Here is a 14,832-nt window from a genome sequence, read left to right on the forward strand (position 1 = left end):
TGCCACCTATACTGCTTCCTGGTCGCCGCCGCCCTTGGCCGATCGACCCTCTCGCTTCGGCGCTCAGGTCCCCACCGGGTCTCGGATTCTCGCCGAGGCCGAGATCGGAAGCCGTTTTGCACCCAATCGGGTTTGTTCTAGTAAAACCCGACGGAGATAAACATGTTGCCACCTTTAGTCCATATACCCATCAAACACTACCTAAGTTGCAATAGAATGTTCTTAGCGACTGACTGACATTAACCGGAGAGGAGAAACAAAGCATAAAGAATGCAATTACCGTGGGTCACATACACAAAGCAACAAGAAGGGTAAGCGCACGCGCGCCTTAGACGGATGGGATGTGAAAGACGTGAAGAACCGAATTCTTCTCGAGTTGGATTTTTCCAAACAATCGTATCCACCGGTGGAAGGAGACAGCTTTGGAAGCGACGCGGCAATTGCAATGTCGAATCAGACGCGTCCGGCGTCCGAGAACCAACAAAGCGGGCGAGCTACGCGATGCAGAAGAAGAGTCCAAGATGAAACTGCCTATGCACTTTGTCCGGCGGGAAAGCTGCAACCTTGCAACCATTGACTGGTTACAAGAAACGATGCGATTGCATGGTATGACAAGGTATGGAACGAGTAATTTATGTTTTCAAATGAACATAACGTTCCCATGCTTATGCAGCTCTTCTGGAAACAGAAGGATAGGGCTTTGTTTGGATGCTAAGTTTTTTTTGGATTTTTCAAAAAATACCATAGTTTTATAAAATACTTTGGTTTTAGAAAACTTGAAGGTGTTTGGGTGTAACAGATCTTGTAGTTTTAAAAATCATAGTATAGCCTAAAGTGTAGTCTTTTAAAAGTTTTAGCAACTCTACTTATGACTTTTTTCCCTAAACCACGGTATTGCGTGGCTCTAATTTTTAAAACTGTATTTTCTCAGGACCATGTTTTTTAAAAACTACTGACATCCGAACAGACCCTAAACGTGGTGCATGTCGAGCTGATGCTTGCTTCCTGTCCTCCAGGTTGGCGTCAGGATTCAACAGCAGGCAGGTTTGCCTGGCCATAACTTAGATGGAGCAAAAACCGTGCAAATTTAGTTCTCAAAAAACACTGCAAATTTTGACGAAGCAAAAACAGAGGCAACGCTGGGCCTCCAATTTCAAAAGGCCGAAGAAGCAACATAAGTCGTTTGATCGTGGGCTGCGCCTTTTACCAGGCAGCGTGCTACCGATTTTTTTTATATTTTTTATTTAATACTTGCAAAACTATATGTCCGTTTTAAGAAATGATAGAAATATACTACTATCTTCTATTTATCGTGTGAGAATAAGGACGGATCATAATACTTATGGATGACGGGTGCTATAAGTGACGGGTAATGACCCGTTACCAATAATGTTATGGTTGACAGGTCAAAATTTGACGACCTATCATAAGTGATGGGTTGCAAGCAATAAGTGACAGACTGTAGTTATGACCCGTCACTTATAACCGACGGATATTTTTCTTTTTTTTACCAAAAAAATCAAAATAAAATATTTTTTCACCTGAGAGCCAACCTAATACAGGGCCCATAGCTTATGGACAACTCACATCATTTTTCAAACATATTTCGGTCTTTGCATTTTATGGGACTCGAAACCGCGCACAAGGCCTCACGCGTGACTCTCTTACCATCTCAACTATTACATGTTTGTGATAGAAACCGGATATGCTATCCTTTTAAACTTTGCTACCAAAGCTCATAGGTGATGAGTCATAACTGTGACCTGTCACTTATGCAAGTCATAGGTGACGGGTCATAATTATGAACCGTCACCGATGACGTTTTTCCTGAAATATTGATATGGAGTGCGTTTAGTAAAAAGGGTATAACTTTTACATACATACTCCAATTTCGATGTTTTTTTGACCCTACGGACATCTAAAAAAAAGTTACATCTATTTATCCCCTACTTTGTCAGGTTCGGAGATTTTTTTGAGACCAAAAACAGCTTGGAAGATTGAATTCTTGCTCCCGAAAGTTTCTGCACTATTTTCAAAACGCGCGTTTGTGTCCATATCTGCCACCCCTTACATCAAACTTGAGCAAAATTGTACAATAATTCCTATTCTAGTGCTGTTTAGGTGAGAAAAAATAAGAGAAAAATAAAAGAAAAATAATTTTTTTAGCATCATATACATATATATATGAGTATATATATATATATATATATATATATATATATATGAGTATATGTTCATATTACTATACATACATATACACACATGGCATAAATCAGGAGTATATGCACTTTTGCACCACATGAAATAATATCTTTATATATCGATCATGTACATCTATAAAAATAATCATAAATATTGTCTATATATATATACATAAACCTAAATATATGATACCTGGGGACATATATACGCACAATACATAAAATGATAGCTCTATGTATTGATCAAGTCATTTGCGCTCAAGGTTACAAAGATATGGATGAACGACAATTCAAGTTAGAGATCATGCAATCAACATAGGTTCTACCTATTTTTGCCTGACACTTTGACTTGCTAAACATGCGACATACATAGGTATAATTTATCAATTTTAGATTTCATTCAACTGAATAAAAAGGTGCAAAATACTTATATGCTTGCCTTGCTGCTTCAGGGTTTATCCGATACTTCCTGTACAACACTCACAGAAACTCTAGGAGGTTAGCATTATCCTCGATCGTGCTCGCATCACGCTCCGGTCCTTCGTTCACTAATGAAGAATACGTGTAATAATGAGCATAAATGAAGTACAAAGATGGATGCTCTAAAGTGCATGATAAAGTGGAGATACAACGCATTATGACATAAGTTTAAAGCATCAAATTTCTTGATTTGGATTCATTACTAAACATTTAATACTTTTCTAACAAATTCCAGCAAATAACGATTACTAGTTTATCTATAAGCCTACACCCCAGTATTTATGTAAAATAGACAGTCGTTATATTAAAAAGTGAAAACTTATAGCAGGTAACGTATGTACATGTCATACATGTGATACTGTCCTGTAGGTACGTGCTACGACATACAAGTGTTTGCATGGTCACTTATATGGCCATGTAAGTACACGCATACAACTGTGTATGACGTGAGCGGAGTGGGTACACGTGGGAGTCTCCCGTGCAATTATGCAACGAACTTGCAGGACCAATTGTCCAGTGTCTCGCGGTACACGTGGATGGCGCTCGGCCAATGCGGACCAGCGCACATGGGACCGGTGGCTGGCTAGCGCGAGCTGGCGGTGCGTGGGTGGCTGGTGCATGTGGGCTGGCGGTGCGGGCCCGCACACGCGGGGCTGCAGTGGGCTGGCGGTGCGGGCTGGCAGACGTGGATATAGAATAAGCTATTCTACTACCGAAATCGTGGGCTGCCACCCATTACGCACTTGCCAAAATAGTGGGCCGCAGCCGAGCAGGCAGGCCCGCTTTTAGTTTTATGAACGGCACCCAAAGTCTCATCATGTAGCCCAGCGTCCAGGGGATGGTACAAAAGGGGATCCAGACACCACCAACTACGGAAGGTCCCGCGCGTCTCATCCACCAAGTGAACAGTGGGCCCATGAATGCCCTTGATGCTTTGTATATATTTTTCAGATGGTGACTAATGTCCTCTCAAACAGAACACTAGATGATTGCTTATGATATTTCATGCGGCTTCACAATTGCGATGGTCAAGACTCAAGAACGAGTATATAGTACGGCTGTGTAGGGATTTCGTGAAATTGTACTCCCTCACAAATGCATCCATCGCAAGAAGAAGCAGACAGGGACGAAGCTATAGCTTGTTATCGGGGTCACACCACCAAACGAAATTTCATGAAATCTACTAAAAACTACTGTTCACCATTGCCGCTGACCCTATCGTGCAAGGGTAATGACCCCGGCGGGTTCGTGGCTGACTGCCCCTGGCAGAGCAGCAGTGTACCCTAGATCTGCTTGGCCAACACGATGTCTCGGTAGTAAGTGGTCCTACTAAGAAATGTGGTATCACAGGATCCAGATCATCACAAGTACCGACGTTTTGCGCACCGGCCAGTCCTTAGCTACCAGCTAAAAAGCTGCAGTTGCATGATCTGCGATAAGCTTTTGCTGTGTGCTGCAATCTCAGTCGGCTACTGCCTGTCAGACAGACAGACACAAAAGTTGCGCTGTAAAGTAGATTGCGCCACGTACACGATGAGTTCGTGATCGGTAGTGGAGCGCGCGCGAGGCCTTAGTTCACGGTGACTGTAATCTCAAAATCAGAAGAGCGACGCCTTTTATGTCCTTTGACCCCTGAAAGCAACGCGTAGCCAGCTGCGAGCCTGCAGCGTTGTTCCTGGGGCGGCGCTCATCATGCTTCTCCTCTTCGTCTTTTGAGCGAAAGTAAAAGGTGCAGCTCGATCGGTCCAAGTGACCGGCTTGCATTGGCGATGCAAGTGCATGAATACTTAACAAGTGAACTAGAAAATCCTGGCGCATTATCTTGGATGTCTGCATATATCTTGTGACGTCTGGCGACCATGCTGTAATGGCCTGTGACAAGGGGGAGGTATCGGAAAAAATCAGAGGGACAAATCGTATTTAATCAATATGCCACTGATTCCACTGGAAAACACTAGACTGAAAAATCGGAAGAAAAGCTGATGGCGCATGGGTCTGAGCCACGAAGTCCAGCCAAGAACTGGATTAGCACAGCAGCAGCCTCTCGCTCTAATTTGCTTCGGCTAAATTATGCAAGACTTTGATTACTTAACTAGGCAGAACTGATGCTTTTGGGACATGCATGGGAAAACAAAAAGGGATCAGAAAAAGGACGACCTGTCATGAGAGGGAGCATTGTATTTTCCCAAAGAGTTTGAGACCAGAATGCAGCAGCTGTACCCCAATCTCTCTTCCCAGATCGCAACTAAAAAGGATGGAACCTGTCACTGGCCCCCCATTGCCTTTCGGATATCATCGACAAGGAGTGGAATACAACGTATGGAAGCAACCAAGGAAGGAAGCATAAATAATTGCGATGAGTACGTGCAAATGCGGCTATCTTAGCTAGAAAGGTAAGTCCGGTCACGTCATGTCAGATGGGGGGGAGGGGGGATCGATCCGTTGCGGAAAGGAGACCGGTGATGAGAAGGCAGGCATGCAGGCAGGGGAGTACAACTGTAGGTTCAGTGCACGGCGAGGACTGGGGTCTGGGGCATCGCCCGAAAAGGCGAGCAAAAGGGGCTCGCGCCGAGGGAAAGAAAAGAGAAGAGGATCCCGGAACGGGGCGGGGCGGAAAGCGAAAGCAAGAAACGGTGGGGCCACGTCTTACGCGGAGCGGGGAGCGTTAGATTAAATATATCGATGAGTTATTAATAAGATTATTAATTTAATTTAATAATTATTAAGATTATATGAGCATATCTATGTATTATAATTATGATCATAACTAATAGAAGTTATAGAAAAAATAGAGTTGGTGTTTTTATTTTTGAGCCAGAAAAATTTATAAATGATGCGACTTTGAAAAATTTATATACCTCTGATAGTTCGGCGCTCAGAAAGATTTCACATCGGAGGGTTTTGACGCAGAAGAAAAAATTCATTGTAATACCGAATGGTCCAACGATGATCAGCACTGCATGCTGGACTAATTTTTTTAGAGATGTTGCAAAGCTTGTCTGGTAAAGATGTATACGTCAGATGGTCTAGCGATAAAGGATATGAACGTTGGATGCCTTATCAGTGAATTTATTCCAGAGAGGTTGCAAAATGACTTGTCTGGTAGGTTGCATTCACCAGATGGTCTGACGAAGGAGGAGTGTATATCGGATGTTTCGCTGGAGGATTTTCTAAGAAGTTTTTAGTGGAGTCAGAATTACAAGCGTCAAATGGTACGGTGATCAGATGGTAATACACGTCGGATCATCCAGTGTTCATGTTTTCTGTGTGATGTGTTTCAACAAGGATTTTGGTGATGGTTAACTGGACTTTGTACTTAACTATGGAGTTGAAGATACGTGTTTACTTGTCTCATAGTATGTAGGTGATGGATGTAACTTGACAGTCGACGGCGGGATAATCGGGGCTAAACGGAATGCTTGGTATCAAAAGATCAAGGAGGTAGGGTATAGTCAAGAATGATTCTAACTGTACACATGAAAATCAAGTAAAACATGAAAAGGTAAATGAAGACGATATGTTGACAAAATCAAGAGAAAAGGATGTCGGTGCAAGTGCTAAGACGATTAGAGGGATCATAAGCAGGAGAAACTTACCGACGGTCAATATCGCAATACGAAGTACACGTGTCGATATCAAGTCGTTTGCTTAAGGTGTAAGCAACTGACAATAAGTCATATTTTGAGAAGCATGCAAGACAATTTCGCGGTTTGACCCCAAAATAGTGGAAAGGATGAGTGCACGTGGCATCATCACGAAACTTATGTCGAGATGAAGCTAAGTCATGAAGGCATCACAACAGTTTGATGTTCGAGAAAAAAAAATAGATAAAAATACTTTCGGTGATAGGTACGAGTGTATTAAAAGAGAAGAACATTTTAGAAACAATCTAGGAAATTTAAATATCAAGAAATCTAGGGTATAAATAGAAGGGAGGGTTGGTTAAGCCCTTTAAGCCATCTATTTGAGAGTTGTGTGCTAGAATTTTAGGAGAGAGACAGAGAAATGCTTAGCTTATGTATTATGTTAGAGCTTTTGTATGTAAAAACACTTTGTAATCCGTTAAAAATAGAGCGTTCCTTTGTAAGAAATGAAGTTTATATTTTCTTTTATGCTTGTGTTCATCTACTTCTAGTTTTTCTCTATTGACTCATTTGCTTGGTTGCAAGTTTCTTGATTTTCGTTGCGATTTTTTGTTTTGGTTTAAGAGTTGAATTTTTTCACCATGTTAAAATAGTTCTTCTTATTACTAGAAGCATAAAATTTATATTCAAAATTAGTCTTGAATTCTCTTGCATCTAAATTATCAACTTGAAAAGTTTCTTCGCCCAGTGATTATCCCCTTAGATTTAAATGTTTCTTTATCAAATTACATGCTTTTTTTCGCCATAATGCATGAATTGGTTTTCAATGAAATATAGGGTTCATTTTCATCTATGAGAGCTATATTTTTTTAGAGGATCTTTTAGTGCAACGTGTTTATCTTGAATTTTTACTTCTGCATATTATTTTTGAGACGCGTTGGTAAGTGCATATTCACCTCTTTTAATCGCCATTCTCAATTCTGCAAGATTAGTTGTATTTGGATGAGAAATTGCAAAGCTATACAAACTTGATGCATATATGATTTATCCCAACCATCTATTACTTTTACTTAACACTCATCTATCTATTTGATTATCCTCGTTTATCTTATAATTTTTGGACGGCCGGCCAGGTACAACAACAACGCAACAACTAGCACGGCAGCAAAACCGCTCCAGCTGAATGCTAAGCCGCTTTCTTCTTTTCAGGCTTCGTTTTGAGTGGTTTTTGCGAGCTAATCAATCACTGGCTCGTCTCACCCGGTGGATTATCCCGTCCATCACGCGCCCGGGGTGCATGCACGCGCGCGGTTGAGCGTTTGATTAATCTCTCTGGCAGTCTCGCGCGTCGCTGTCTCCCGCAGCCTCGCTGTCAGCACCCCGTCGCGTTCCGCTGCTTCTCGCTCCTTCGCTTCGACCGGGTCCAAGTGGCGGGGCCCCCGCGCGCAACCGGCGTCGGACACCGGCACGACGCGACGCGTAAAAGTCACACCGCCGTCGCGGTCTCTCGCATGCGCTACGAGGATGGCGATCGGGGGGCGGGGCAACAAAAGCGCACGCGCGTCGTCTCCGGCTAGAAACTAAAACTGCCTCCGTTTGCTAGGCTGTTTCCTGGCCGATGAGGCGAAGGTGCGCTGGGCGTCATTTTGCCGTGATGGCAGGTGCTTTGCCGCAGCTGAGAACTTTACTGGTGGGTTGGAAAATGGATGATGACGGTCGGATGGATGGATGGAACCTTCTTTCTTGGTTGCCCATGCCACACACTTTACAGTCAGACGCTCAGTCGTGGTCACTTTACGTTTGCGCTGTCTAGGCGGGCGAGGGACCTGGGGAATTAATTAAGTGCTGTTGTATACGCTCGATACAGACTCAAGATTGAAAATAGTTAAGTGCTTCCCTGATCTCTGTTTGTATCGTAGGACGTAGCAATGTAACACAGGAGGGGAAAAATATCTAAGACCAATTGCCTTGAAAACATATTGCAATTTCTAGGTGATTTGGAAATTAACCCTGGATTGTGCCCTGAACATCCTCACTTTTGATTTTTGATTTTCTATGTGCGCATTTTATCAATCACACAAACAGCCTATACTAGCTAGTCGGCACGGTATGCGCAAACTGAGTCAACTACGTGCTTTCGTGCAAGACGTGGCATTGATTGGAGTAGGCGTGCGGACTACCAGAACTGGAGTTCTTGCATAAAACAACCAAGTAATGATATCAGACAAGAGCTAGCTCTCTTTGAGATCCAACCAAATGATCATTATTATGTTGGAACCGGACCATGCGAATTATTCTCATATCGATGGGTTCCCTCTAACAGCAACATGAGAGGGGAGGAAACTTTTCAAATTAATTAGCCAATGAACTTTTTTTTCTCAGATAATGGAATAAACATGTCCCGGCAATTAGCCAATGACCTTAGCAGCTCTCTTACGCTCTCTTAATAATAAGATAAGCTTACATCACCGATTTATTGGCGAACATAAATTTTTAGTAGTTCTTGCTTGTATAGTCGTCTAGTTTGTCCGGCCACAGCAGAGTCAACCGGCCGCGACCTTGACATGCACGCATGACTTGAGCGACTGGACGCTGATCGGATCAGAGTCATGTGGTACGTACAAAAGCAGCCATCGTTGGCCATATATAAGTCGGTATTGACCCTGCACTCTGGAATCTGGATCGGTAGGGTAGGGACGACGAAATCTCACGCGCCCTATAGCGATGTCGTGCGTACGGTGTATGGATAGATTGACCATTCCCGCAGGGCGGTCAGGTGCATGATGCGCTATCTCGGTACGTACGGCTCGATCTATTCGATCTGCCGCTGGCTGGCTGCTGTTCCTTCAGCAAGCTCCATCGTACGGCAAATAATGCATGGTGACGCTGGCGCATACGCGCGCCTACTGCGACACATGCGTCATGCATACAGCCGAGGCGTGCATAATATCAATCTATCATGCGCCTGGCCAGGCTAGGGCATATGCATCTGCGAGTGCATCTGAAATACGTACGTGGTGACCCGCCACACGCGTACGTTTTGGAACCGGCCGGGACAGCAGCATGTACGTGCACCGGCCCCATACGGATGGACAGAATTGCCATGTGTGGCAGGACCCGATGCCGGGTGTCCGCGGCGGGCGAGCACGGGGTGACGGCCGACGTGACGAGGGACCAACCCCAACCGATGCCTACGCGCGCCCGGCGGGCCGCCACTGTTCGATTCCATCGTACTGTCTAATAGTTTATTATAAAAGGATTTTAAATCTAATCATATGCGGTTATATGTGTTTATCTAGAAATGTTCGTGATATCAAATTTGTTACCGACAGTTTTAGAATTGTTTGAAATACACTTACACAAAGATGAATTTTTTAATAATCGTCTAGTAAGAGTCACATACGAGGTATTTAAACCCGTCCGTGAGTACTAAGAATCACAGATAGTCTTTTGTTAAATCCGTTCATAACTACTAAGAGTCATAACTGATTTTTTTAAAACCCGTCTACATTAATGGCACGAACGATTTTTTATAAAAAAAATCATTTGTGTCTCTTTTTCTCCTGATAAGTAAATTTGTTTCTTACTGCGCATCTAAGTAGCAAATTTGCTTATAGGAGAAAAATGTCACACATATACACACTTTATGATTCACAATTAAACACATTGATACATTATTTAGAACATCAATCATACATTGTTCGAAAAACAAAACACGTGCATTTATATATCACAAAGATCAAGAACTTCACATATTATTTAAAACACATAAACCTAGTTAGCTATACATCATTATTGATCAATCGACGCCGTATTCAAAAAGATGAAATGATTGACATTATAGCGACGTCGTCTTTCAAAAAGATAAAAAGTGATCGACAAATATAGATCAATATAGATCGATCGATGTTGGCTTTCAAAAAGATGAGATGATAGACACCATCTCAACCTCCTGCATGTCAACACAATATCAACCCAAGAATCAACTTCAATTAGCAGCTCACAACCATCCGAATTTGGTTGCACCTTGACGATCTCATGCATCAGTCAGAACCTGACTGTGTTGCTGCCAAACCGCCATCCATTGTTTAGCAAGAAATGAGTATTTAAGCTTGCCTTGAAATTGACAAAAATATCTCAATTATGGTGAACAATGATGGAGAAATTTCCATCCGGTAGAATTGAATGGAGAACACGGTTAATGGCGTACAAAGGGTCGACGGAGGGGGCCTTTACAACAGCAAAGAAGACGAACTCCACAGGGTCGAAGTCGGCGCCAAGCATCCACTCCGTTGAAGCCTCCATAGGGACAACACCATCCTGGCACCTCCTGATTGCTGTGAATTGCGCCATTGTAGATCTATGATAAAAATAAGGTCATGTCATTAGTTACATAGATCGAAGCAATGAAAATCTCGGTGTAGTAAAATGAACCACATGATACTCACTTCGATGTAGTGAAAGGAATTTGGCCCCTGATGAGATCTAGCTTCTCTGATGCGAATGACGAGTGAGGACGCAGAACACTTCTCGCTTCTCAATGCGGTGGAACACTTGGATATGTCAAGTGAGGAAGAAGAATACTCATCATCGCTTTATATGAGGAAAGGCAATGGGTTGTGAGTGTGAAGCCAAAAGATCCTTAGGAGCGGTTTGTTGGAAGCCAAAAGAGCGAGGGGAGACGGACGGTTACATTTAAAAACATTCACTGGTCTTTAAATATATATGGGTGTTTATAAAATCCATATTTATCTACCAACTAGTCACACACGGATTTTTGTTCTAAAAGTCGTTTGTGAGTTCATTCATAACTAGACGTCTAGTTTGTTACAAACGTATCTATCTTAGCAACCATCTAAGGATATTTAGTCCGTGACGGCTTAAAAAACCGTCTATAACATATCGTCTACTTTAAGTGATTTTGTGATAGTGTTGGTCAATGAGCTTTGATTATTTTTAAGTACAAGTAGGATATACATACACATACTACCCTCACGTCCGCACACATTCATATAAGTGTATTCTAGCGTAGATCTAAATAAAATTAGAGATATAAGCTTACATGCCTGTATATATACCCTTTTCTTGTTGCTGCTAACATACATGTGTATGTGACCATCGTCGAATGATGCTGCGTGTTAGCGTATATGGTAGTATCATATTGATATGGTAGTTTATTTTGTTGCCGTATCACGTTAGCACTCTCCCTGCTTATCTCCTGGGATTTACTTCTAAAAACCGGTTGAGATACGAAAGGCCAAGCCTATATATGCATGTACGAGGAACCCAATCGGCATTGTGTAATTCCTACAATTCTACACGCTTTCATGAGCCAACTTGATTTTTTTTTTTGGCTTCCGCTTACAGAGATCGAAGTAGAGATCCTGCGGCTGTGCGCGCCATGTCCGTACGTACGCCCGGGTACCGCTGCTGCACGGTCACGGGGACTGAGCCATGCGAATTGGGACGATTTATTTTCTGGGCCCGTACTTGTGTTTGTTTCTGTTCGTGACTCTCTGTGTACATGCATGCCCTGTACTGACGCCCTAACCGCATGGGACGCACGTACGTCTGCTAGCTAGCGGCTGCTCCTGATTTGAATTGGGAACACAAATCAGGTACCACTACCGTATATCACGCTGTCACATACGATTTTTAACAGAGATTATTATAGATGGATAATTATTCATCTGTAATATAATATATTATAGACGGTTTTTAATAAAAATAGTCTATGATATTAGTTTTAGAAAAAGTAATATTTTCAATGTAGTTTCCAAATAAAAAATTATTTTAATACCCGAGCCATCCATGGGGTTGTGCGTTGTAAGTCACACGATTTTTCACGTAAAATATGTGTGCATACATTTTGTAGGTGTCAAACTCGTGACCTCATACCTCATGCGTAGTTTTCTTAACATCTCACATATACATCATTGTTGATAGTAATAAGATATTTTATTCTTTTGTTTCTTATTATCTAAAACTTTGTATAATTATTTAGGTATTTAAATAACTTCAAACGAAAAAAGTTATAAACTACAAAGTTTTAGATCTTGTGCAAAACTATAATTTTTATATAATAAGTTTCTTCATCCTTCGTATGAATATTTTATGAATTTACAAATATATATTATAGATGATTATTTATAAAACTAGTCTATGTTGATTATCTAGACACAAATAAATATTTATAAAAAATTATCCGTGTCTAGGAGAAAAAACACACATATAGTTTTACTAAAAGGTCATATGTATGTTGACAACTCCTAAACATTTAGGTTTTTTCATATGAAGCCGTCTCTTTCGTTCAACAATACACAGACGGTTTTTAAGGAAAGCTGTTTGTGTCTAGAAGCCGTCAACACACAGACAAAATTTTAGTAAAATCGTATATGTGTTGTTGAACGACACATACGGCACTGTGTGAAAAAATGTTTGTGTCTAGGAGCCGTCAACACGCATACAAACTTTTAGTAAAACCGTCTGTGTGTTCTCGCTCTCATAGACGACTGGAAATATCATATACACCTTTTCCTATTAATCATGTGTGCATAATTTGCCAGTGAGGATTTTAAGTAACCATATGTGATGCTATGTCTTCTATTGTTGTTTCTGTGGAAGTGTATTGATATGATGCATATAACTGCATAATACTACAGAAATGGTCATCAGTGTCGGCTCAAAGACACTATCAGTGCTGTTTTTTGAACCGGTATTGATAGTTCATGACTATCAGTATCGGTTTGACTGGCCCTGATAATGAGGATCAGTGCTGGTACCAGCACTGATACTCTGACTATCAGTTTTAGTTTTTTTTACCATGAGTCGACAGTGTTGCCATTTCTTAAAAACAAAAAAAGAAAAATTTACTAAAAACGAGCTAGCTCGATGCCACCTTTATTGTAATCATCTCACAATAGTGAATATTAATTACAATCATCTCACAGAGCATTTGCAACCACACAAATTGGATATACAAACCAAACATTTGTAACAACTCAATACCGATTTATTCAATACAAAGGAGTTCATTTTGACATATACATAGTGTGTACTACTTTCACACATAACATAGAAGCAAAGAGGGGGAGAGAGATATTGTTACTTCCCCGAATCAACCAATATGGATTTTCTCAACAACAATGTTCGCCGGTGTTCCCCGAATAAGCCATTTTGGCATGTTTTCTCCCTCATACTATCAAATAAAATGGCCCCTGAAATCAAACCAACCAAGGGGGAAAATAATTAACAGGTCAGACTGTCACTGCAGTCGTTGAACAAATTAAGCTAAATCTCAGTAGGGCTAACTTTCGTGTGTGGATTGAGACACAATCAAGCCGTCGCCTACAACATTCACGGTCATCGTCACGAGCTCCCATGCCTCGAGCTTGGATACCTGGGTTCGCTGAAGACTGACAAGTTTCCTCCTCAGTGTCTCGACCTCCTCGATGGGCCACTGCTGTAGCTGCTTGCCATCTTTGTCCAGCCACACCTTCCTTGGGAGCGTCTGCATCGCACAAGCCAATGAGAGAGAGAGAGAGAGAGAGAGAGAGAGAGAGAGAGAGAGAGAGAGAGAGAGAGAGAGAGAGAGAGAGAGAGATTTGGGGAAGTAACAATATCGGTGGCCGCGGAGCCAACGGTGTCGCTCGGGGAGGATGCAGAGGTGCCAGAGGGGGAGCGCGGGATGAGGTGGTCCAGGAGTAGAGCGTCGAGCGGCGTAGCTGCAGAAGAACTTGCGGAAGAAGAGGCTGTGCGTGATGAGGATACGACGGTGGATAAGGAATGGTAGGCTGTGGAGAGAGAGAGGAGAGTCCAAGAGGATAAGGAATGATAGGGAACAGTGGCGGACGTGAGAGGGCCAGGAGAAAAAGTGGAATCAAAAAAAAAAATGGATCTGTCAACACTCATTAGTAACAGTCGTAACACGAACTGGCACTAAAAAAATATCGATGTCGGGTAATAGTTATCAACCGGTACTAAAGTATCAATACCGATTCAATCCAACTCAATCATTAATCAAGCACGAGATGTTATGAACCGATACTGAAACTTTATCAGTACATATTCTTTTGTAGTGGTAGCGAATACAGGATACGCATGGAGTTCATGACACAAGTACCACATGCTGCATTATCCCCAAAGCATGCCAAGAAATATAGACTCAGAGCCAGCTAGGGTAAGGACAAACCAGGCCTGCAGCCAGACATATGTCCTATATGCAAGACTGACTAGCTCAATGCTGACTGTGTAGCGAGCTCTAGAAGCTTTCCTAGAGCAATCTGAGCTGAATCGAGGGAGAAGTAGACATGCATGCATGGGATATAGTCGTTGTATATACCCAAATAAAATTACATGCATATTTGTATCGAAAAAAGGTTATGGATATCGACGTTTCGATCGTTTCATGAAGACAAATGCTACGGCACTAACTGTCTCACACACGCAACGACCTGTATGCATGCTTCAACCATCAACAAGTAGCTTTCCGTGGTATATATTGAGCAGACCTATATATTCGACGATCCGGTCGCCGGGATTGGGGCTGACCTTCCTGCGGAGTCTAG

At 42.1% G+C, this 14,832-nt stretch overlaps 1 protein-coding gene across 1 annotated transcript; it reads right to left on the reverse strand.

Moving 5' to 3' along the window:
• Positions 1-13,164: 13,164 nt before the first annotated feature.
• Positions 13,165-14,176, reverse strand: LOC133918050 (uncharacterized). Its single transcript, XM_062361819.1, has 3 exons — positions 13,883-14,176; positions 13,577-13,775; positions 13,165-13,482 (listed from the first exon to the last, which is right to left on the reverse strand). Exons 1-3 carry the CDS (start codon positions 14,174-14,176, stop codon positions 13,370-13,372), a joined length of 606 nt encoding a protein of 201 aa, XP_062217803.1. The 3' UTR covers positions 13,165-13,369.
• Between the last annotated feature and the right edge of the window lie 656 nt (positions 14,177-14,832).

This window comes from Phragmites australis, chromosome 5, assembly GCF_958298935.1.
Source record: "Phragmites australis chromosome 5, lpPhrAust1.1, whole genome shotgun sequence".
NCBI classification, from domain to species: Eukaryota; Viridiplantae; Streptophyta; class Magnoliopsida; order Poales; family Poaceae; genus Phragmites; species Phragmites australis.

What these genes read in the sequence shown, in the direction of transcription:
- LOC133918050 (XM_062361819.1), bottom strand. Translation starts at nt 14,176, where the DNA reads ATGAGTGTTGACAGATCCATTTTTTTTTTTGATTCCACTTTTTCTCCT. An exon ending in GCTCCGCGGCCACCGATATT is followed by an intron (nt 13,776 to 13,882) that starts GTTACTTCCCCA and finishes TGTGCGATGCAG; the next exon opens with ACGCTCCCAAGGAAGGTGTG. An exon ending in GTCTCAATCCACACACGAAA is followed by an intron (nt 13,483 to 13,576) that starts GTTAGCCCTACT and finishes GTTTGATTTCAG; the next exon opens with GGGCCATTTTATTTGATAGT.